We start from the raw sequence: 26,536 nt of genomic DNA, 5'->3' as shown, positions 1-26,536 counted from the left end.
TAAAAATCACATCCAAGGACAGGTGTTCTGATAGGAGCCCATCCCAGCAGTGTGTAAGCTAAAGTGATCGCATCAAGGTTCACTTTTGTTTTTTATTTGAGTACTTTTTTTATTTATTTTCTCCTATCAAGGATCATTTTACTTTATGCTGAGAACCTACTGCACATGCACCAGTGGCTGTTATTGGGGAAGGATCCGGACAATCCTTCTCCTGGTAAATTGTTAAGCAGCCTATAGACTACAGATGTGTCCACCGTTATCTTGAGCAGTTTTCTGTGCCTAGTCACAACATGATTTATTAGCATAAACCCTACATCTATTGTTCTCAACTGCAATACAATACAGAGAACAATACAGCATGGGATTAAGTCACAGCAGGGGATTAAGTCTGACTGGCCAGTCACAGTTAATCCTATTAACCGTCAAGATAAATGTGGATACATCTGTACAATGGCTAATGCCATTGCTATTGCAATGGGAAACAGGGAAAGCACAGCAAATATATGGGAAATGGAAGCTGCGGAACCCCTGTAATATTTTCAGGAAATACTTACTGTACATTTTAAGAGTATCCTGAAGGGCGGTATTCAATTCTTTTAACCCCCTTCCACACCCATTCTGTTTCTGCTGACGGGCATGGTATAATCATTTCAGCTCGCCACCCCTGGGGTAGCGAGGGCGCCCAACCCTTTACGGAGCTAAACCTGATTACTATGGGCGCGATATGCGCTATAATGAGGATCACTTTAGAAAGGAGATTGAGTGCGATATATAATTTGAATACCGCCCAAAATGTATATAATAAATATGCCCCAAAGCATGTGAGTGACTTTATGTAGAAGACGAAGAGACAGGTTCCACTTATAGCTCGCACCCTGGCTCAGACTTTACAGAGTAATAAGACTTTACAGGGATCATTTTCAAGTGATCTCAGTTGGAAATGTGGGGAGGTCAGGGCGTGCCGTGAGGGCTCTTTTCAATTTAGGATTGGGAGCGATGGCAACATCAGGACAGTGCATCCGTAAAGTATTCACAGCGCTTCACTTTCTCCATATTTTGTTATGTTACAGCCTTATTCCAAAATGGAAAAATTCATTTTTTCCCTCAAAATTCTACACACAATACCCCATAATGACAATGTGAAAAAAGTTTTTTTTGAGATTTTTGCTAATTTATTAAAAATAAAAAACTAAGAATTCACATGTACATAAGTATTCACAGTCTTTGCCATGAAGCTCAAAATTGAGCTCAGGTGCATATTTTTTACACTGATCATCCTTGAGATGTTCCTACAGCTTAATTGGAGTCCACCTGTGGTAAATTCAGTTGATTGGACATGATTTGGAAAGGCACACACCTGTCTATATAAGGTCCCACACTTGACAGTGCATGTCTTAGCACAAACCGAGCAAGTCAAAGGAATTGTTTGTAGATCTACGAGACAGGATTGTTTCGAGGCACAAATCTAGGGAAGGGTACAGAAAAATATCTGCTGCTTTGAAGATCCCAATGAGCACAGTGGCCTCCATCATCTGTAAATGGAAGAAGTTCGGAACCACCAGGAATCTTCCTAGAGCTGGCCAGCCATCTAAACTGAACAATCAGGGGAAAAGGTCCCTAGTCATGGAGGTGACCAAGAACCCAATGGTTACTCTGTCAGAGCTACAGCATTCCTCTGTGGGGAGAGGAGAACCTTCCAGAAGGACATCTATCTCTGCAGCAATCCACCAATCAGGCCTGTATGGTAGAGTGGCCGGAAGGAAGCCACTCCTTAGAAAAAAGCACATGGCAGGCCACCTGAAGCTTGCCGAAATGCACCAGAATGCCTCTCAGACTGTGAGAAACAAAACTTTCTGTTCTGATGAGACAAAGATTGAACTCTTTGGCGTGAATGCCAAGAGTCATGTTTGGAGGAAACCAGGCACCGCTCATCACCAGGTCAATACCATCCTTACAGTGAAGCATGGTGGTTGCAGCAGCATCATGCTGTGGAGATGTTTTTCAGCAACAGGAACTGGGAGATTAGTCAGGATAGAGGGAATGATGAATGCAGCAATGTACATAGACATCCTGGATGAAAACCTGCTCCAGAGCGCTCTTGACCTCAGAATGGGGAGAAGATTCATCTTTCAGCAGGACAATGGGGGTCATTCCGAGTTGTTCGCTCGGTAAATTTCTTCGCATCGCAGCGATTTTCCTCTTATTGCGCATGCGCAATGTCCGCAGTGCGACTGCGCCAAGTAAATTTGCTATGCAGTTAGGAATTTTACTCACGGCATTACGAGGTTTTTTCTTCGTTCTGGTGATCGTAATGTGATTGACAGGAAGTGGGTGTTTCTGGGCGGAAACAGGCCGTTTTATGGGTGTGTGCGAAAAAACGCTACCGTTTCTGGGAAAAACGCGGGAGTGGCTGGAGAAACGGAGGAGTGTCTGGGCGAACGCTGGGTGTGTTTGTGACGTCAAACCAGGAACGACAAGCACTGAACTGATCGCAGATGCCGAGTAAGTTTGGAGCTACTCAGAAACTGCTAAGAAGTGTCTATTCGCAATTCTGCTAATCTTTCGTTCGCAATTTTAATATGCTAAGATTCACTCCCAGTAGGCGGCGGCTTAGCGTGTGCAAAGCTGCTAAAAGCAGCTTGCGAGCGAACAACTCGCAATGACCCCCATTGACCCTAAGCACAAAATATCAAAGGAGTGGCTTCAGGACAACTCTGTGAATATCCTTTAGTGGCCCAGCCAGAGCCCAGACTTGAATCCGACTGAACATCTCTGGAGAGATCTGAAAATGGCTGTGTACCGACCCTTCCCATCCAACCTGAAGGAGCTTTAGAGGTGCTGCAAAGAGGCATGGCCAAAACTGCCGAAAGATAGGTGTGCCAAGCTTGTTGCCTCATATTCAAAAATACTTGAGGCTGTAATTGCTGCCAAAGGTGCATCAACAAAGTATTGAGCAAAGGCTGTGAATACTTATGTACATGTGATTTCTTCGTTTTTTATTTTTAATAAATTAGCAAAAATCTCAAATAAACTTTTTTCACGTTGTCATTATGGGGTATTGTGTGTAGAATTTTGAGGGAATTTATTCCAGTTTGGAATAAGGCTGTAACATAACAATATGTGGAAAAAGTGAAGCGATGTGAATACTTTCCGGATGCACTGTAAATCCCTACACACTATCACACAGGGGATGCAGATCTTCATATGTACACACTGGGCCCCCTGGCATCACTCTACTACTCCCCCTTAACTCTACTCCCTCATGAGTGTGCTGCTCTCTTCCTGTATTTCCTTGGCTCATCTGCATCTGCTCTTCCCCCTGCTGTCATCCTAGATGAGCACACATGCGGATTGTCGGAGACTACCTACTTCTAACACTGATCATTTATTATTATTATTATTATTATTATTATAATTATTATTTGTAGTGGTCACTATGTTTCTCTATAGTTAAAGAATTAATACTTTTTTTTATATTTCAGCAAGAGGAGGCTATCTCCTGTATGTGTGTGCTACTAGCTTTTTATATCCCTACTCCAGCACCTTCCTTCTCCTCCCCCAAATGTGTATTTCTCTATGTCCCCCACTCGTTTTGACCATTTGATTTTGTGTGTTAGTGTATCCTCTTTGAGTGGGTCTATACCTTTTCCTCTCTATTTGTCTCTATTTTTTGTGTTTTTATATCTCTTCATTGTGTATGACATTAGTTCTCTTATTTATGAATCTGTATGGATCCTTTTACCTCTCTTATGTCTATTCCTCATCCTTCTTCTACCATTAGTCACACACCCAGTGGTGCAAGTAGAAAGAAATGTGTTATAGGTACTGTGTGCGGGAATGGGAGAGGAGAGCACAGCACGCGCCACTCCTGCCCTCAGCCGGTCTCCGCGTCCTCCTGCGGCATCCTGAATATTAGATCTGGCGCCAGTCCGCGAGTCAATCAGGCCTCGCGGCCCGGCAGCTCCTTATTGGCTGGCGGTCCGCAAGCTCTGATTGGCTCACGAACCGGCGTTTCAGTGCACGCCGCGGCCGCCGGACTGTCTCAGGCAGAAGAGGTGTAGGAGAGGAGAGGCGCATGCTGTGCTCTCCTCTCTCCAACACTCTCTCCCTACAAGGCAGCCAAAGTGTGAGGCAGCAGTAATGGCGGGGCGGGTCACTGGTGTGCTGCAATGTGTGTGGATGGCGGGACGGCGTACCGACTGCCAAATTCTTAAGGGTACGCCGTACCCGACCGTACCCGCACACTTGCATGACACACCACTCACTTTTCTCCTGTGCCACTTACAGCTCACTTTTTTTCTTGCCCTTCTCACACTACACATATCTTCTTCCACTTCTGTCCTCTTCACTTATAATCACCCTCCTCCTCTTCTGCTATAGTCAATGCTTCCCACAGGCTGCCAATTAGAAGTGACATGCACAAAATTAGTGATGTGCGGGTTCGGTTCCTCGGAATCCGAACCCCCCCGAACTTCACCCTTTTTACACGGGTCCGAGGTAGACTCGGATCCTCCCGCCTTGCTCGGTTAACCCGAGCGCGCCCGAACGTCATCATCCCGCTGTCGGATTCTCGCGAGATTCGGATTCTATATAAGGAGCCGCGCGTCGCCGCCATTTTTCACTCGTGCATTGGAAATGATAGTGAGAGGACGTGGCTGGCGTCCTCTCACTTTGTTTCAGGGGGGCTGCAGTGCAAATATCTTTATTCTGGGGACCAGCAGTATTATAGGAGGAGTACAGTGCAGAGTTTTGCTGACCAGTGACCACCAGTATTATACGTTGTCTGCCTGAAAAACGCTCCATATATGTGCTCAGTGTGCTGCATATATCTGTGCTCACACTGCTTTATTGTGGGGACTGGGGACCAGCAGTATTATATAGGAGGAGTACAGTGCAGAGTTTTGCTGACCAGTGACCACCAGTATATGTTGTCTGCCTGAAAAGACGCTCCATATCTGTGCTCAGTGTGCTGCATACAGTATATCTGTGCTCACACTGCTTTATTGTGGGGACTGGGGACAAGCAGTATTATATAGGAGGAGTACAGTGCAGAGTTTTGCTGACCAGTGACCACCAGTATACGTTGTCTGCCTGAAAAACGCTCCATATCTGTGCTCAGTGTGCTGCATATATCTGTGCTCACACTGCTTTATTGTGGGGACTGGGGACCAGCAGTATTATATAAGAGGAGTACAGTGCAGAGTTTTGCTGACCAGTGACCACCAGTATTATACGTTCTCTGCCTGAAATACGCTCCATATCTGTGCTCAGTGTGCTGCATATATCTGTGCTCACACTGCTTTATTGTGGGGACTGGGGACCAGCAGTATTATATAGGAGGAGTACAGTGCAGAGTTTTGCTGACCAGTGACCACCAGTATTATACGTTCTCTGCCTGCAAAACGCTCCATATCTGTGCTCAGTGTGCTGCATATATCTGTGCTCACACTGCTTTATTGTGGGGACTGGGGACCAGCAGTATTATATAGGAGGAGTACAGTGCAGAGTTTTGCTGACCAGTGACCACCAGTATTATATGTTCTCTGCCTGAAAAACGCTCCATATCTGTGCTAAGTGTGCTGCATATATCTGTGCTCACACTGCTTTATTGTGGGGACTGGGGACCAGCAGTATTATATAGGAGGAGTACAGTGCAGAGTTTTGCTGACCAGTGACCACCAGTATTGTACGTTCTCTGCCTGAAAAACGCTCCATATCTGTGCTGCATTGTACTATATAGTAGGAGTACAGTGCATAATTTTGCTGACCACCAGTATATAATATATAGGAGTACGGTACAGAAGGCCACTGCTCTACCTACCTCTGTGTCATCAAGTATACTATCCATCCATACCTGTGGTGCATTTCAGTTTTGCACAGTTTGCTGACCACCAGTATATAATATATAGCAGTACGGTACAGTAGGCCACTGCTCTACCTACCTCTGTGTCGTCAAGTATACTATCCATCCATACCTGTGGTGCATTTCAGTTTTGCAAAGTTTGTTGACCACCAGTATATAATATATAGCAGTACGGTACAGTAGGCCACTGCTCTACCTACCTCTGTGTCGTCAAGTATACTATCCATCCATACCTGTGGTGCATTTCAGTTTTGCACAGTTTGCTGACCACCAGTATATAATATATAGCAGTACGGTACAGTAGGCCACTGCTCTACCCACCTCTGTGTCGTCAAGTATACTATCCATCCATACCTGTGGTGCATTTCAGTTGTGCGCAGTATATATAGTAGTAGGCCATTGCTATTGATACTGGCATATAAATCCACACATTAAAAAATGGAGAACAAAAATGTGGAAGGTAAAATAGGGAAAGATCAAGATCCACTTCCACCTCGTGCTGAAGCTGCTGCCACTAGTCATGGCCGAGATGATGAAATGCCATCAACGTCGTCTGCCAAGGCCGATGCCCAATGTCATAGTAGAGAGCATGTAAAATCCAAAACACAAAAGTTCAGTAAAATGACCCAAAAATCAAAATTAAAAGCGTCTGAGGAGAAGCGTAAACTTGCCAATATGCCATTTACGACACGGAGTGGCAAGGAACGGCTGAGGACCTGGCCTATGTTCATGGCTAGTGGTTCAGCTTCACATGAGGATGGAAGCACTCATCCTCTCGCTAGAATAATAAAATGACTTAAGCTGGCAAAAGCACAGCAAAGAACTGTGCGTTCTTCTAAATCACAAATCCCCAAGGAGAGTCCAATTGTGTCGGGTGCGATGCCTGACCTTCCCAACACTGGACGGGAAGAGGTGGCGCCTTCCACCATTTGCACGCCCCCTGCAAGTGCTGGAAGGAGCACCCGCAGTCCAGTTCCTGTCTGATAGTCAAATTGAAGATGTCACTGTTGAAGTACACCAGGATGAGGATATGGGTGTTGCTGGTGCTGAGGAGGAAATTGACAAGGAGGATTCTGATGGTGAGGTGGTTTGTTTAAGTCAGGCACCCGGGGAGACACCTGTTGTCCGTGGGACGAATATGGCCATTGACATGCCTGGTCAAATTACAAAAAAAATCACCTCTTCGGTGTGGAATTATTTTAACACAAATGCGGACAACAGGTGTCAAGCCGGGTGTTGCCTTTGTCAAGCTGTAATAAGTAGGGGAAAGGACGTTAACCACCTCGGAACATCCTCCCTTATACGTCACCTGCAGCGCATTCATCATAAGTCAGTGACAAGTTCAAAAACTTTGGATGACAGTGGAAGCAGTCCACTGACCACTAAATCCCTTCCTCTTGTAACCAAGCTCCTGCAAACCACACCACCAACTCCCTCAGTGTCAATTTCCTCCTTACACAGGAAAGCCAATAGTCCTGCAGGCCATGTCACTGTCAAGTCTGACGAGTCCTCTCCTGCCTGGGATTCCTCCGATGCATCCTTGAGTGTAACGCCTCCTGCTGCTGGCGCTGCTGTTGTTGCTGCTGGGAGTCGATCGTCATCCCAGAGGGGAAGTCGGAAGACCACTTGTACTACTTCCAGTAAGCAATTGACTGTCCAACAGTCCTTTGCGAGGAAGATGAAATATCACAGCAGTCATCCTGCTGCAAAGCGGATAACTCAGGCCTTGGCAGCCTGGGCGGTGAGAAACGTGTTTCCGTTATCCACCGTTAATTCACAGGCAACTACAGACTTGATTGAGGTACTGTGTCCCCGGTACCAAATACCATCTAGGTTCCATTTCTCTAGGCAGGTGATACTGAAAATGTACACAGACCTCAGAAAAAGAGTCACCAGTGTCCTAAAAAATGCAGTTGTACCCAATGTCCACTTAACCACGGACATGTGGACAAGTGGAGCAGGGCAGACTCAGGACTATATGACTGTGACAGCCCACTGGGTAGATGTATTGCCTCCCGCAGCAAGAACAGCAGCGGCGGCACCAGTAGCAGCATCTCGCAAAAGCCAACTGGTTCCTAGGCAGGCTACGCTTTGTATCACCGCTTTCCAGAATACGCACACAGCTGAAAACCTCAAATGGACTCTCCTGGGGATTTATGACATCGGACAACGCCAGCAATATTGTGCGTGCATTACATCTGGGCAAATTCCAGCACGTCCCATGTTTTGCACATACATTGAATTTGGTGGTGCAGAATTATTTAAAAAACTACAGGGGCGTGCAAGAGATGCTGTCGGTGGCCCGAAGAATTGCGGGCCACTTTCGGCATTCAGCCACCGCGTGCCAAAGACTGGAGCACAAGCAAACAGTCCTGAACCTGCCCTGCCATCATCTGAAGCAAGAGGTGGTAACGAGGTGGAATTCAACCCTCTATATGCTTCAGAGGATGGAGGAGCAGCAAAAGGCCATTCAAGCCTATACATCTGCCTACGATATAGGCAAAGGAGGGGGAATGCACCTGACTCAAGCGCAGTGGAGAATGATTTCAACGTTGTGCAAGGTTCTGCAACCCTTTGAACTTGCCACACGTGAAGTCAGTTCAGACACTGCCAGCCTGAGTCAGGTCATTCCCCTCATCAGGCTTTTGCAGAAGAAGCAGGAGACATTGAAGGAGGAGCTAAAACAGAGCGATTCCGCTAGGCATGTGGGACTTGTGGATGGAGCCCTTAATTCGCTTAACCAGGATTCAGGGGTGGTCAATCTGTTGAAATCAGAGCACTACATTTTGGCCACCGTGCTCGATCCTAGATTTAAAACCTACGTTGGATCTCTCTTTCCGGCAGACACAAGTCTGCAGAGGTTCAAAGACCTGCTGGTGAGAAAATTGTCAAGTCAAGCGGAACGTGACCCGTCAACAGCTCCTCCTTCACATTCTCCCGCAACTGGGGGAGCGAGGAAAAGGCTAAGAATTTCCGAGCCCACCCGCTGGCAGTGATGCAGGGCAGTCTGGAGCGAGTGCTGACATCTGGTCCGGACTGAAGGACCTGCCAACGATTACTGACATGTCGTCTACTGTCACTGCATATGATTCTCTCACCATTGAAAGAATGGTGGAGGATTTTATGAGTGACCGCATCCAAGTAGGCACGTCAGACAGTCCGTACGTATACTGGCAGGAAAAAGAGGCAATTTGGAGGCCCTTGCAGAAACTGGCTTTATTTTACCTAAGTTGCCCACCCTCCAGTGTGTACTCCGAAAGAGTGTTTAGTGCAGCCGCTCACCTTGTCAGCAATCGGCGTACGAGGTTACTTCCAGAAAATGTGGAGAAGATGATGTTCATCAAAATGAATTATAATCAATTCCTCCGTGGAGACATTCACCAGCAATTGCCTCCAGAAAGTACACAGGGACCTGAGATGGTGGATTCCAGTGGGGACAAATTAATAATCTGTGAGGAGGGGGATGTACACAGTGAAAGGGGTGAGGAATCGGACAATGAGGAGGAGGTGGACATCTTGCCTCTGTAGAGCCAGTTTGTGCAAGTAGAGATTGATTGCTTCTTTTTTGGTGGGGGCCCAAACCAACCAGTCATTTCAGTCACAGTTGTGTGGCAGACCCTGTCGCTGAAATGATGGGTTTGTTAAAGTGTGCATGTCCTGTTTATACAACATAATTTCCCAAAGACAATTCCATCTTGCACCTCTTTTTTCTTTCATTTTTCTTTGCATCATGTGCTGTTTGGGGACTATTTTTTTGAAGTGCCATCCTGCCTGACACTGCAGTGCCACTCCTAGATGGGCCAGGTGTTTGTGTCGGCCACTTGTGTCGCTTAGCTTAGTCACACAGCGACCTTGGTGCGCCTCTTTTTTTCTTTGCATCATGTGCTGTTTGGGGACAATTTTTTTGAAGTGCCATCCTGCCTGACACTGCAGTGCCACTCCTAGATGGGACAGGTGTTTGTGTCGGCCACTTGTGTCGCTTAGCTTAGCCATCCAGTGACCTTGGTGCACCTCTTTTTTTCTTTGCATCATGTGCTGTTTGGGGACTATTTTTTTGAAGTGCCATCCTGCCTGACACTGCAGTGCCACTCCTAGATGGGACAGGTGTTTGTGTCGGCCACTTGTGTCGCTTAGCTTAGCCATCCAGTGACCTTGGTGCATCTCTTTTTTTCTTTGCATCATGTGCTGTTTGGGGACTATTTTTTTGAAGTGCCATCCTGTCTGACACTGCAGTGCCACTCCTAGATGGGCCAGGTGTTTGTGTCGGCTTCTTGGGTCGCTTAGCTTAGTCATCCAGCGACCTCGGTGCAAATTTTAGGACTAACAATAATTTTGTGAGGTGTGAGGTGTTCAGAATAGACTGAAAATGAATGGAAATTATGGTTATTGAGGTTAATAATACTATGGGATCAAAATGACCCCCAAATTCTATGATTTAAGCTGTTTTTGAGGGGTTTTTGTAAAAAAACACCCGAATCCAAAACACACCCGAATCCGACAAAAAATTTTCAGGGAGGTTTTGCCAAAATGCGTCCGAATCCAAAACACGGCCGTGGAACCGAATCCAAAACCAAAACACAAAACCCGAAAAATGTCCGGTGCACATCACTACACAAAATATGACTTGATATATTATATGTACAGAGCCAGCGGATATCACCACCAGAAATAACCTTGATGGTTGTAATATTTGGCAGCTTTCATAATCAATGGCTTCCCTCACACCTGCTCTGTTCACTTACTATATATGTTCTGTGAGGGATGTCCAGATCCCCCTCTGTTGGTTTCTTTTCCCGTAACTTTGGTACAGCGTCTTGGGTCCTACCATTGCATTTACAAAGTAATCCCATCATGTCCCAATCTGACGCTGCACTTGATGGGGGTTTTTTTCACTTGAACTTATTTTTTATATTTATATAGCATATACATAACGCATGACAGATATTTGGGCATGCACTTCAGTCCATAAGCTCATAAGCAACAGTGACTAAAATATTAAAAGGTTTTAATTTATCTATACATATATAAAACCGTAAGGATTGTGTCTGTGAATAGCAATTTCTTTTTAGAAAAATATGCTTTAAGGGACTGTTTATGAACTCAGCCAGCTTCACTGTGCAAGTGTGAGGTCTCGCAAGCCTCACAAGATCTCCTATGCAGACCAGAGCCCGGCAACCGCAGCAGCCACAACAGTGTGTAAATGGGGCAATGACACCTGCAACTGTTGAATGCAATAGCTGCAGGTGTATGAATGATCAGTGCCACTGAACTTTCATACATGGGCTGGGACATCGGTGTGCTCTCTTGTAGATATCAGCACCGATAATGATAGGGGTGCACAGTGCCTCTGTGATTTAGCACACATCTCCACAGTAATACATGGGGGGCATAACCAGATTAAGGGGGGGGGGGTCGCAGCTCATACTGTTCCCGTGCCTCCCTATGTTAGGGCGCCCCCCCGTCAGAGCACACAACATCGCTAGTTTTCCCTCTCAGGCAGCAGTAGAACCAGACAGCCAGAATGTGAGCAGGGCAGTATGCATTGCAGGCAGAGTATTAGATTTTATGAGCTACCGATTGAGCTTTCCAGCCAGAGGAGAGATAGGAAGGTGGAGAGAGCTGTAAGTGACACACAGATCCCAGCTTCTCCTCATCTCTGAGTGTCTGAGTCCTGTGTAATTTGTTATCTAATGAGGGTCTAAAGCAGGGGTGGGGAACCTCTGGCCCGCGGGCCGTATAAGGCCCGCAAAGCCGTTTGTTCCGGCCCACCCGCTAGTTTGTCAGCGAGACACTCCGCCGCTCAGTCCGGCGGTGGCGTGTCTCATCTGTCAGGGCAGATTTGCCCCACAGTGCCAGATGTGCCAGATATGCCCCACAGTGCCAGATGTGCCCCACAGTGCCAGATATGCCCCACAGTGCCAGATTTGCCCCACAGTGCCAGATATGCCCCACAGTGCCAGATGTGCCAGATATGCCCCACAGTGCCAGATGTGCCAGATATGCCCCACAATGCCAGATGTGCCCCACAGTGCCAGATGTGCCCCACAGTACCAGATATGCCCCACAGTGCCAGATATGCCCCACAGTGCCAGATGTGCCAGATATGCCCCACAGTGCTAGATACTTACCCTCCGTCGCTCCGGCGCTGTCTTCTGAAGGAGGGACACGGAGAGCGCAGCGCGCGGCTCTCCTGTGTCCCTCCTATGTCTCCGGCGGCAGCGGCGTGTGTTAAAGGAAGTGGCGGTTCGTGCACTTCCTTTAACACACACACGCCGCTGCCGCCGGAGATGCAGGAGGGCCACAGGACAGCCGCGCGCTGCGCTCTCCGTGTCCCTCCTAACGCTGACTCGAGTATAAGCCGAGGTGGCTTTTTCAGCACAAAAAAAAGTGCTGAAAAAGTTGGCTTATACTCGAGTATATATGGTAATTCAGACCTGATCACTAGGGTGCGTTTTTTGCATCCCTGCGATCAGGTAGTTGCTGCCTACAGGGGGAGGGGGAAATCGCTGTGCAGAGGTGCGATTGCATGTGCAGGAGAGCTGTACAAACAGATGTTTGTGCAGTCTCTGCACAGACCAGAATGTACTCTTCCAGTGTGATGATCGGGGATGGAGCTGACGTCTTAAACCCTCCCTCCAAATGCCTGGTCCCTCCTGCGTTTTTCCTCTAAAACAGTCAGTTGCCACCCACAAACGGCCTCTTCCTGTCAGTCACCTTGTGATCGCCCGTGCAATCGCTTTTCTCGCACCATCACGTCACTGCCCGGCGCTCCCAGGCACTGCGGACCGACGTGCCTGCGCATTGCAGTGCATACGCATGCGCAGTTCAGACTTGACTGCAGGCTGTACGAAAACGCAGCCTAGCGATCAGGTCTGAATTAGGCCCTTTGTCCCTCCTGGAATAGGTCATGTTGGGGGGTATGCATACCTTCCAACTTGACCCTCTCCAGGAGGGACAAAATGCTCTACTTCTGGACTTTTCTCTTAATTTATGATTGCCGGCACCTGTTCAGAACAGGTTAATGGATAAGAAAGGTGTTTCAGCACAGGTGATGGCAATCATACATTAACAGGGAAGTCCAGGACTAGAGCATTCTGTCCCTCCTGGAGAGGGGCATGTTGGGAGGTACAGATATGCGCAATCTAAAATACACTTCCCCGCCTTCCACCGGGGCCCCCTTGATTTAAGTGCCCCGGGCACCCCAAGGCTTAATCCGGCCCTGATAGAGGGAGGAATAGTTATGTGCGCTTATACCACTCCCCCCCCCCCCCCCATAACAACTAATCATACTGTACAGTACATCTATTTTTATGTGTCATGTCAGAGGAGCTTGTGCTGCTGCATTGGGGGAGGGAATACGATTAGAGTAGGATATACTTTATTCACTGAGTTTAGTGTGAAAGTAGAGTCAGACAAAAGCAGATAAGCAGTAGGAAACTCTCCATTCAACCTCTGATGATTTTTAGTAAACAATGGAAAATATGGGGTCTATCCTGAAGCAGTGAAAATTGTGGAGAAGTTGCCCATGGCAACCAATCAGTTGCTAAGTATAATTTTATAGAATGCACTTTAAAAAGGTTACCTCACCACTGATTGGCTAGCTCACTGTCACCCCTATATTTGATGAGATCTTTCCATCATGCAGCTTATTTGCATTTGCCAGCAACTGCTGGGCATCAAATGTTTGGCCCATGATGATTTACAGATGTGTCCAGCTACATTTAACCTCCCTGAACGATAACCAGCCCTTCTGGTATTCCATGCGTGACTCGGAGGCAGATGTATTAAGCCTGGAGACGGCATAAGGAAGTGATAAACCAGTGATAAGTGCAAGGTAATAAATGCACCAGCCAATCAGCTCCTAACTGTTAATTTACATATTGGAGCTGATTGGCTGGTGCATATATCAGCTTGCACTTATCACTGGTTTATCACTTCCTTATGCCTTCTCCAGGTTAATACATCTGCCCCATTATTCTCTACCCATAGAAATAAATAATTTCCCTCTAACAAAGTGCAAGGATATAGGCCCTCATTCCGAGTTGTTCGCTCGCAAGGCGATTTTAGCAGTATTGCACACGCTAAGCCGCCGCCTACTGGGAGTGAATCTTCGCATAGTAAAATTGCGACCGAAAGATTCGCAATATTGCGATTACACATCTCGTAGCAGTTTCAGAGTAGCTTCAGACTTACTCGGCATCTGCGATCAGTTCAGTGCTTGTCGTTCCTGGTTTGACGTCACAAACACACCCAGCGTTCGCCCAGACACTCCCCCGTTTCTCCAGCCACTCCAGCGTTTTTTCCGGAAACGGTAGCGTTTTTTCCCACACGCCCATAAAACGGCCTGTTTCCGCCCAGTAACACCCATTTCCTGTCAATCACACTACGATCGCCTGAGCGAAGAAAAAGCCGTGAGTAAAAATCCAAACTTCATAGCAAATTTACTTGGCGCAGTCGCAGTGCGGACATTGCGCATGCGCACTAAGCGGAAAAACGCTGCGATGCGAAGAAATTTTCCGTGCGAACGACTCGGAATGACCCCCATAATGTAGCACATTACAATAGGATGAGAACCTGATATATGCAAATTAAGGAAATTACACAATATATTACAAAGCTTAAACATACACCTTTTATCATGTGCCACATACGTAACTGCTGCCATCTGTGACAGAATCTTATTATGTTAAATTGTATTATAGGTTTGTCATGAATTCTAAGTACTTAACTCAGACATGTCACCTACTGTATGTCTTGTTCCAGAAATTGAGCAGAGGAAGTGCCATGACAAATTGGAACCCTTTTATATTACATCTGTCAGTTATAATATAAAGTGCTAGTCAGCCTCACATTCTGCAGTAATAATAGCAATTACAGCAGAGAATGAACAGTCTTATATTGGATGTGACAGTGATATGAACACTGGGAAGGGACTTTTATTATTCTTATTACATTGAGACAGAAGATAATAAAACAAAAACAAGCGAGAAATGTATATTTTACCTCTGTACCTCTGTACACTAGCAGACATAGCTCAGTAGTACTGTTCATCTCACCATAGATATGCAGGAGTGGTAGAGACATTTGAAAGGCTGAGGGAAAAGTTTCAAGTTCAAGGTAATGAATCTGTGATACATGTTTAAAGGTAGTTGATGACAGCATGGAAATGGAGATGTGTGACTGACATAGACAGGAGTGGCCTTGTTATTTCAGGAATGTAGACAATATTTTCCTAACCTGTGGTAGAAAAGAAATTTGTCAAGGACAAAATAGGTGGTTTAGGAAACATTGATGTCCTTATTCACTAACCTGTGTTTAGCATTACACAGACCTTCAAGACTTGTTACATTCATCCTCTAGGTACAGTATGACTTTCTAAGAAAATATTGGAGATACTATTGCTGTAGCCTTGTAAAGACAAAGACGTGGTTCATACAGAGAGGTGATGGTCAATCCATGGATTGTGAGCTATACTGTAACCCTTTCAGCATTAGGAATTCAGATTTTTATTTTATTGGTTGTGTCCATTTTGCAGCCTAAGCTGATGAATGGAATGTACATGTTCCAGAGGGCATGTAAATTAAGCTGCACTCTTCACTTCTGAGCATGATGAGGACTCAATTTATTGCAGCTTATCATGATGATAAAAAAAAAATCAACGACAGTGTTGTCGTCATTTTTTTTTTATTGAAGCATCAATATTCCAATTCAAAATTGTTGTGACAAACAATAATAAAGTTTTCGAAACTTAAGTTAATCAACATACATTAGTATACAATATGAATCGTCATCATGCTGTTAAATGATATAATGTCACAACAATGAGGTGCAATATAGGTGTACATATATATACTATATGTGATCAACAATCAATTTAATTACAATCATAGTCAATAGTTCCTGTGACACCAGTGCCCCGCCATCCCCCCGCCACCCCGCCGAACAGAATAGGATTATCCAGAACACTTTGATTGATTTCAGTTATCACCTGAAAGATTATTTTACAAATGAATTGGAGGGTCATTGGCTACCAATTGTATCATATACCAAGTAGCATCCTTTAAACTATTATGGACTTGTGTTCTTATTGGGAGTGACAGAGTGGCTATATATGATTCCCACATTATGAAGAACCTCTCATCGTCGTCATTTATTTTAACATTTCTAAAACTGGACCGAGTGGTGTGCAGCTGCTGGCGCTCATGCCTCCAAATCCCTCTCTAGTGGCCCACTAATACTCGTAAATTTATTCCCACCAGCAGCAAAAAAAGGAATAAAAATCCCAAACCAATGTGGTTTAACAAAAATATAAAGGAATTAATGGACAAAAAAAGACGAGCATTTAAAAAATACAAATCTGAGGGGGATGCGCAGTCATTCCAGCACTATAAGGACTGTAACAAAATATACAAAAAAGGAATGAGTGGCTAAATAAGAAATGTAAAAACTAGTAGCAAAGGAAAGCAAAGCGAATCCCCAAATGTTTTTTTAAGTACATCAACAGCAAGAGACTAAAGAAGGAGAGTATAGGCCCTTTAAAGGACAAGAGGGGAGTCTTAATTAAAAATGATAATGACATAGCAAACAAACTAAACAAGTTTTTAAAAACAGTATTTACCAGAGGACCAAATGCTGGGTCTAACACAAAATCTCAACAAAGATAATGTCCCACTGCTAAATGCTTATGTGAGGAGGTAGTCTGTGACCGATTAATAAAGTTAAAGATTAATAAGTCACCTGGTCCAGATGGAATTCACCCGAGAGTTCTTATGGAGTTGCACGCTGAACTAGCAAGACCTCTATATTTGATCTTCATGGATTCGGTTAAATTGGGTATGGTTCCCAAAGACTGGCGTATAGCGGAGGTAGTGCTGATATTCAAAAAGAGGAGCAAAGCTGAACCAGGTAATTATAGACCTGTTAGTCTTACATCTATAGTGGTGAAAGTATTGGAAGGTATTCTAAGGGACGGTATTCGAAAGTTCCTTGAAGCAAATAAGGTCATTAAAAGGAACCAACATGGATTTGTGAAGGACAGATCATGTAAAACCAACTTACTTGGCTTTTATGAAACAGTAAGTGCGAACCTTGATCAGAGTAAGGAGGTGGATGTAATCTTTTAGACTTTGCCAAAGCTTTTGACACTGTACCACACATACGTCTTATCTATAAGCTGCAAGAAAAAGGGCTAGGGAGCACAATATGCACTTGGGTCAGTAATTGGTTAGACAATAGGGAGCAGTGCATTGTGGTCAATGGATCATTTTCAAATTGGACTAAAGTACTAAGTGGTGTGCCACAAGCGTCTGTACTTGGACCACTTTTGTTCAACATTTTCATCAACGACTTAACAGTAGGTCTAGCGAGCATGGTGTACATTTTCACAGACGATACCAAATTGTGTAAGGTTATAAATATGGAGGGGGATGCTGAGTCTCTTGAGAATGACTTAATTAAACTGGAAGCATGGGCAGCAAAATTGAGAATGAGATTCAACACAATAAAGTGTAAGGTAATGCACTGTGGAGGCAAGACCAGAAATTACACCTACATACCTAATGGGGTAATACTAGAGGAATCTATACTGGAAAAAGACTTAGGAGTTCACATAGAAAACAAATTAAGCAGCAGTACCCAAAGTAGGAGTGCAGCAAAGAAGGCTGATAAGATATTAGCATGCATAAAACGGGGAATTGATGCAAGGAATGAGAGTATTATATTCCCATTATATAAATCACTAGTGAGGCCACATCTTGAATACTGTGTGCAATTTTGGGCACCATATTACAAAAAGGATCTCCTGGAGCTAGAAAAGTTTCAGAGGCGGGCGACCAAACTAATCAAGGGCATGGAGACGCTGGAATACGAGGAAAGGCTTGCAAGGCTAGGCATGTTTACATTGGAAAAGAGGAGACTAAGAGGGGACATGATCAACCTCTACAAATATATAAGGGGTCAATACACAGAGCTCGGGAAGGACCTGTTTTCTATAAGATCAGAACAGAGGACACGTGGTCACTCGCTTAGATTAGAGGAGAGGCGGTTCCGCACATTGAGGCGAAAAGGTTTTTTTTCTCAGTAAGGACAATACGTGTTTGGAATTCCCTGCCTGAGAGAGTAGTCCCAGTGAACTCAGTCAACACCTTTAAGAATGGGTTAGATAAATTCCTATTGGATAAAGATATTCAGGGTTATGGTGTGTAGGCACGCATTATAGTTAATATAACTAGTACATAAAAATAACTAGTCCTATAATAAGACTGCATAGGAGACCACAAATAGGTTAAACTCGATGTACAATTGTCTTTTTTCAACCTTAGTTACTATGTTACTATGTTACTAAATACACCACCAAGAATGTATGTACAGATGTGTTCACGATCATCTTACCCGTGAATGTGCAACCATATTGTGATTGTGACTAGCCACGCATACGTGCAACCTCTCATGCACACTAGTCATGGCAAACAACCGGCGATCAGCTGGCGGCAAGGATGAGCAAGATCACACCTGTATTTGTTGCAGTTTGCTATTTTTAAATGCAAAAGTAGTCCCCATAGATTTCTACCCACATTGTGAGTGTCAACATTTCATATTGCCCACTACATTCCCCTTTATTTGTGCAATACGAGTGTGCAGTTTTTCATGATTTTGCATAAATGGATGTGTTTTCAGCATGTGCAACTAATCAGACCCATTCATCATCATCATCAGTCTGCAACTTACATGAACCATGGTCATAGCACCCCCAACTCAGACCCCTCTAGGTGACTACAGTATGTTTTATCTACACATCTTTTTATTATTTGGATACTACAATGTATTTATTTTTTAACAATCACTTATCATTTTGGATAAGTCGACCATCTTGGCAGCAACTCTAATTTTTTAATTGGGAATGTAGACATAAAGAGATGCAGAATTTCATAAGAAAAACAACGGTTTTCTTGGTAACTTTATGCATTTTCGAGTTTTCTTTTGCAGGCAGTGACATTAATGACAATGGCACTAACACCTTTTGAACTTTTTATAAGGGTGTTTCCACAATTTTGGACCAACCTAGACATTATTTCCCCATAATTTCCCATATTGATATTTAATTTTTCAATCTATGCCACTTTGATCTTTCATTTTCAGTTACAAACAGCTTTAAATTGATTAGTCTCATGCATTGTACTGTGCGTTTCACTTGAGAAATTTCCATTTGTGCTAGCTTTTCTCTATTGGAGACATAAATATATTCATTAACTCGTTACGACATGTACTTTGAAAGTATAGTCCTTACTTTTATTGTTAGATTTTGTCTTTTTATGCAAATCTCATTCAGCAATTCTTTTTTGTATTGCTGATTATGGTGCCAACATAACCCAACAGTTTTTGCTTATATTTTAATTTGCTATTGTAGTTTAGCATTACTGTCACTTGGAGATTTAATTTACAAGGAGTGCATTGTGCTGTATATAGTATTATGTCTGTTGCTGGATTGCTGAAAAATAATAGTCTTCACTGTAGGATAACATTAAAAGCGAGTGACAATTATCTCTCTCAGTTGACATACAGTATGTTCTGTAGCTGCACATATTTCATGCTCCCTTTATTACTGTCTCTCTCTCTCTCTCTCTCTCTATGGAACTTTCTATATACAGTGTGTGTGTGTGTGTGTGTGTGTGTGTGTGTGTGTGTGTGTGTATATATATATACAATATATATATATATATATACAGGTTGAGTATCCCATATCCAAATATTCCGAAATACGGAATATTCCGAAATACGGACTTTTTTGAGTGAGATAGTGAAACCTTTGTTTTTTGATGGCTCAATGTACACAAACTTTGTTTAATACACAAAGTTATTAAAAATATTGTATTAAAATGACCTTAGGCTGTGTGTATAAGGTGTATATGAAACATAAATTAATTGTGTGAATGTATACACACTTTGTTTAATGCACAAAGTTATAAAAAATATTGTCTAAAATAACCTTCAGGCTGTGTATATAAGGTGTATATGTAACATAAATGCATTCTGTGCTTATATTTAGGTCCCATCACCATGATATCTCATTATGGTATGCAATTATTCCAAAATACGGAAAAATCCGATATCCAAAATACCTCTGGTCCCAAGCATTTTGGATAAGGGATACTCAACCTGTATATTGAAAAAGGGGCGTTGTGGCCCTGAAATGTTGGAAATGGAGTGATTAATTAAACAGCACTATTTGCACTTTACCGGCCATGACCAGTCTCTGAGTGCCGCTGCTTGCCAGGTTTGCTGCATATATATATATATATACTAGGAGAAGAGCACTGATCTTCTCCTAGTGTATGTGTGTATATATATATATATATATATATATATATACCCTGAACTTCTCCTAGTATATATATATATATATATATAGACAGCAGAGACGGTGCGGCACGCCAATGATTTCAATACCAGACTAATAGTAAGATGCAATGTTTCAATGCCCTTTTTAATGCGGCATTTTCTTCAGGATATCATTAAAAAGGGCATTGAAACGATGCATCTCACTATTAGTCTGGTATTGAAATCATTGGAGTGCCGCACCGTCTCTGCTGTCTGTAAATTTATTTGTGAGGGCACCCAGTGTATTACTGTCTTTAAGTGGCTGTGCCGGACCCCTGCCTTTGTTTACATATATATATATATATATATATATATGTCCCAAAATTACTGATTTATAGCTGATATAGCTGGGTTTATCAGCTATAAATCAGTAATCCAGCTGATGATAACGCTCCCTTGCGTCAAGTTTACACCTTGTTAAGGTGAGGGAGTCCATACATCTATATCACCTACTGGTTATTTATGGAATTACCAAAAATCTTCATGTACAATATTCTGTAAGACTTTTTGTATAAGGCTTTTTATTAACTTTTTGCTATTTTGTTATTAAATAATTTTATTCCAATTGTTTGTTTGGGTGACTTTTTGGTGAGGGGTTATCCACTGCAGGAACCCAGAAAACCTCATCCTCTACAGTATAAGATATATCCATTTGGAAGGACTTCCGTTTAATCTATACAAGAACTATAGCGCACTCAGGAATTGTTCTTTTTATATATATATATATATATATATATATATATGTCAAAAAACAAATTTAAAGGACCCTTATTTATGCGCTAGTTATTTTATAGCTCACCACTGAGAAATGCCCACTGTCAGCTAGGGCATTAAGTTAAAGGTACAGAAGAAAAAGGTTTCTCTTGGGAGCTAGATCACACCAGAGTTCACTTTGAAATACATTTATTTTAAAAGTTAACATTGAATGTTATAACAATACATAAAAATCCAATAAAACATATAATTGACTTTATACCATAGATGGAGAATACAAACTAATTGTCTATTGACATAAGTGATAGTTATTTCTACCAATGTGTTCAGAAGTACGTTCAACTTCACAATTGCGCGAATACCGAACGCGTTTCGTCCACACGGGACTTCATCAGGGGTCGTGAGCGGTGTAGTCAAGAGTTTGTGAATCTCTGAGTCCCAACCAGCTTTTTGCCGTGGGTATGAAGGATTTTATAGCATTCGTATTTACCATATATAATTCGTCAATATATAAAACAATGCAATTGCTGTGACAGTAACCTTTGGGATGTGTTAAGAACAGTTCTTAATTTGAATAAGAATGAGTCTATATACGCATTTCCCTTAGTGCTATCTCAGGAATCCTATTCACAGCTATAACCTGCTGTGAATAGGATTCCTGAGATAGCACTAAGGGAAATGCGTATATAGACTCATTCTTATTCAAATTAAGAACTGTTCTTAACACATCCCAAAGGTTACTGTCACAGCAATTGCATTGTTTTATATATTGACGAATTATATATGGTAAATACGAATGCTATAAAATCCTTCATACCCACGGCAAAAAGCTGGTTGGGACTCAGAGATTCACAAACTCTTGACTACACCGCTCACGACCCCTGATGAAGTCCCGTGTGGACGAAACGCGTTGGGTATTCGCGCAATTGTGAAGTTGAACGTACTTCTGAACACATTGGTAGAAATAACTATCACTTATGTCAATAGACAATTAGTTTGTATTCTCCATCTATGGTATAAAGTCAATTATATGTTTTATTGGATTTTTATGTATTGTTATAACATTCAATGTTAACTTTTAAAATAAATGTATTTCAAAGTGAACTCTGATGTGATCTAGCTCCCAAGAGAAACCTTTTTCTTCTATATATATATATGTGTATATATTAGTGTAGGTATAAAGCTGCGCATTCGAACCCACTTCAGTCTCATATATTAGTCCATTAATGGTTGTCTGTGTCCCGTAGTGTGATGTATGCTGCCGCCTCTTCCGTTTTAGGACCAGAGCCACAGAGCTATGACAAATGTCATAGAAGCAAATGTCATAGAAGCCATCCATGCATGGATGGCTTCTATGACATTTGCTTCAATGACATTTGCATGGCTCCTGGACCCTGACGAAGGTGCTGTGGCACCAAAACAGCTGTTGGTGGAGCTTCTGACTGGTAACATGCATTGGAACCAATATTCTTTTGTTTATTGACTGCCTATCCATTGAATTGCACAATTGCACAATGCACTGTATATCCAAGATAATAATGGATTAACAATAAAAGGAACTTTTTCTGCTACTTCAGGTGTGCTGGTATAAGTGGATTTTCTACTTTTGCTACATATATATATATATATATATATATATATATATATCTAGTGAAAAGACCGTCAAAATGAAGGGCCGGATTATAGAGGGGGGGAGGGGGGCGCTACTCACACAGAAGCTGACGAGTTTCTGAAAGTCCTGCTGCTGGGAGCTGGGGCTCTGTACTGCTGAGGGTGTAGCGTTAGCCACTTATATATACAGTATAGATGCTGTTTATATGTAATGGGAAGGCTATAATGATGTTGCTCTATATACACCAGTACTGGCACTGTAAACTCACCAGTCCTCGCACAGCTCTTGCCTAGTATGGGGGTAGAGGACACCAGTAGCCACCAGCATCTGGCTGGAGGGGTCTGGGCATGGCCTGTGTGGGAGGGGCAAGTAAATAAAAGGCAGTTGAAACGATTATCTGCTTCTTCACGCGCATCATCTGCAGCCCCAGTGCCGACACCTCCTCCTCCCAGTCAACTCACTGCTCATCCCACACAGAGTCTCACCCCTTCCTGCTGGACTAAGTCACCTTCTCCCTCCCATCGGTAAGTGGCCACACGTGTCCCTGATGCTTCGACCCACATTGCTGCGGGACTGTCTGGTGGTTCCTACATCTGTTTCTTGGTTACTGCTGTTACTTGTTGCCGAGTGCAGGGATGGCAAGTAACCTGGGGTTGCAGCATAGTATATGAAGGAGGGGGTGCAAAGTATGCGATATATGGCGGAAGCAGTATATGGAGGAGGGATATGCCCTGTATTTAGGGGGCACTATATGGATAGGTATGATGGTGCTTTGTGTATATAGGGGCAGTATATGGTTGAGGTGTGCAGTGTACATAGGGGGTCTGTGTGTGTCCTTGTCCTTCTAGAGGCTGCCAGCAGCACCACATAGGTGAGGAGCAGCATTAGATTAATGTAAACGTAAGTGGAAATCAAACAGAAGGAAAGAAAATACAGTTAATTTGCTATAAATTGCAACTGCCACACCAAAACCTACCTCTACCTCTAATCTCTTTCTTTCCAGCACCTTCTCTACATATTCAGCAAGTGTAAAAACAGTTAAAACAGTGTTTTTAGGTAATTAGCAGCAGTTTGTAACATCTCCCTACATGATCACTTTCTTTTTCATATGGTCTATGTGGCGGCCTCCAGTGGCCTCTGGTGCACATAACAGAGATGAGGAGCAGTTATCCTTGTATTATATAGGATAAATATATATATATATATATATATATATTAGTTTTACTCTGTTAGCTTTAGTCTGTCTTAACTGAGCTGAACTTGGGGGGTAATTCCAAGTTGATTGCAGCAGGAAATTTTTTAGCAGTTGGGCAAAACCATGTGCACTGCAGGGGGGGAAGATATAACATGTGCAGAGAGAGTTAGAATTGGGTGTGGTGTGTTCAATCTGCAATCTAAATTGCAGTGTAAAAAGCAGCCAGTATTTACCCTGCACAGAAACAAAATAACCCACCCAAATCTAACTCTCTCTGCAAATGTTATATCTGCCTCCCCTGCAGTGCACATGATTTTGTCCAATTGCTAAAAAAAATCCTGCTGCGATCAACTTGGAATTACCCCCTTGGCTCAGTACGTTGTACGTTAAAGCTCTATTTTGAAAACCAGTATTTTATCAGTAATCACTCTTCCTGTACTTCACTATGAGTCTGATTCAGGTCCCAATGTTTCTGCGGCACATAGCGCAGCGTACTGATGATTGGTTCTTTGCGCATGCACCCAGGGCCATCTTTTTGTATGGGCTCAATGGGCTCTTGCCCAAGGGCTCCAGGAGTATAAGAGTTTTAGTCTGATAGCTGAGGGTCCCCTCTTTCCAGGGGTACCAGATTTTTTTAAATCGGCCCTGGGGAACCGGAGATATCCGACTTGAAAGCAGTAGTCCCCATCCAAGCCTGTTAATTGCTCTTCCCAGCCAGATATCTTGGGTTCTGTCTGACACTGGCAGCTTCTCTCTACTGTGCCCAGAACCAGAGATATCAGCCTTCAAGCAGCTGGTCCCTGCTCCAGCTCCACACGTCTAATATACAGTTTAGATTTTCGTTGGTGGATTACTCTGGCTCCTGAACTTTGATCCCCAAGTCCCAGTACCTCCTGACAGGTGGGACACTCTAGTTTTTTATCCCATTCAAAGCTAAGATATTTATTTTCAGAAACTTGCGATATCTGCAGTCAAGCAAGCTGCCCTCCCACCGGAAAATTATAAATATTAAGTCCACTCCACTATCCACCACCCCCTACCATCCTGGAAGTCATATACCAGGGCTTCTTCATTCAGCCCAGTGCCTCCTTCTACAGTTTAGCCCCATCTGTGCAGTAAAGGAGTAATTAGCAGAGATTACTGCTCCAGGTCCTACATGCTGAGCGAAAGATAGAACATCTCCTACCGCTGGAAGATGGACTACCCGCGGGACATTAAGGCTGCCGTTGATAGCACTTTCACACCCCTACCGCTGGAAAATGGGTAGGGGCCCAGTGCATTACTGTGCTCAGGGGCCTACACTGCTGTTAAGATGGCATTACTGTGCCCGGGGGCCTACACTGCTATTAAGATGGCATTACTGTGTCCGGGGGCCTACACTGCTGTTAAGACGGCCCTGCATGCACCAAACCCGTACTGCTCATGTGTAGTGCTTGCCTGCAATGTCAGTTGCACAACGGCATCACACAGTCAGTGTTGATAACCTGAGACGCTAGAAGTGAGGGGTGGCAAGTACAGTAAAATCATGTTTGTGTATTTGTGAACAGACATGCACAGAATAACATATAAGCCTGTATTTTTTAATGTTATATTCATAGAAAAGAATTGTGCATTTGCATAATTAGAAATGTTACTTCCCTAAGCCAAAAAAGTTTCTGCCCCCAATCCCCCCCTTCCTTCACGTGATTTAGAAATTTTGTATACTGTGGCCCTCATTCCGAGTTGTTCGCTCGCAAGCTGCTTTTAGCAGCATTGCACACGCTAAGCCGCCGCCTACTGGGAGTGAATCTTAGCTTAGCAAAATTGCGAACCAAAGATTCTCAAAATTGCGAATATAAATTTCTAAGCAGTTTCTGAGTAGCTCGACACTTACTTTGCCACTGCGATCAGTTCAGTCAGTTTCGTTCCTGGTTTGACGTCACAAACACACCCAGCCCAGACACTCCAGCCCAGACACTCCCCCGTTTCTTCAGCCACTCACGCGTTTTTCCCAGAAACGGCAGCGTTTTTTCGCAAACTCCCATAAAACGTCCAGTTTCCGCCCAGAAGCACCCACTTCCTGTCAATCACAGTACGATCACCAGAACGAAGAAAAATCCTCGTTATGCCGTGAGTAAAATACCAAACTTCTTAGCAAATTTACTTTGCGCAGTCGCAGTGCGAACATTGCGCATGCGCAGTTTGCGGAAAATCAATGCGATGCGATGAAAAAGAACGAGCGAACAACTCGGAATGAGGGCCTGTGTGCAAACACAGTTTCCAACAATAAATTTGGATACTAATGCCTTAATACTCAGCATGACTGTCTATGTATCTATTCTATTTATTTAGCACACACACACTTGAACATCCACCACAGATCTATAGTGCCGTATATGTATTAATTTTGCTAAATAGATTTGAGTGGTTAATGTCTAATTCTAGCAACCTCAGCAAATAAGCAGCTGTAATGTAACCGCAGGATTCATGAAGGCTGTGAGTAGCTTTGTAGTCTAATGGGGTCATTGATTGCACATTGTACTGTCTATCATTACATAGGACATAATATATATGCAATGCATGCATTTGAAATTTGACATTTGCTTATGTACTTCTTTATTTTTTCTTTTCAAGATACTACGCGATCTGCTGCCAGCCTCTGGTTTACAGGAACAAGATGACACCACTGCGAATAGCATTGATGCTTGGAGGCTGTTGGATTATTCCAACATTTATATCATTCCTCCCAATTATGCAAGGATGGAATAGCATTGGCATTCTAGACTTGGTGAGTTAA

General features: G+C 43.4%; 1 protein-coding gene across 3 annotated transcripts in view; it reads left to right on the top strand.

The window, feature by feature from the left end:
* The window catches only part of HTR4 (5-hydroxytryptamine receptor 4), a 908,015-nt gene that overhangs the window by 611,525 nt on the left and 269,954 nt on the right, over nt 1–26,536 (top strand). For all 3 annotated transcript variants that reach the window (XM_063928019.1, XM_063928018.1, XM_063928020.1), the window contains one exon: nt 26,374–26,527. In XM_063928019.1, coding sequence (XP_063784089.1) covers nt 26,374–26,527 — 154 coding nt within the window. The remainder of the gene's footprint in view (nt 1–26,373; nt 26,528–26,536) is intronic.

This window comes from Pseudophryne corroboree, chromosome 6 (genome assembly GCF_028390025.1).
Source record: "Pseudophryne corroboree isolate aPseCor3 chromosome 6, aPseCor3.hap2, whole genome shotgun sequence".
NCBI classification, from domain to species: domain Eukaryota; kingdom Metazoa; phylum Chordata; class Amphibia; order Anura; family Myobatrachidae; genus Pseudophryne; species Pseudophryne corroboree.
This window is presented reverse-complemented; position numbering and strand designations above follow the sequence as displayed.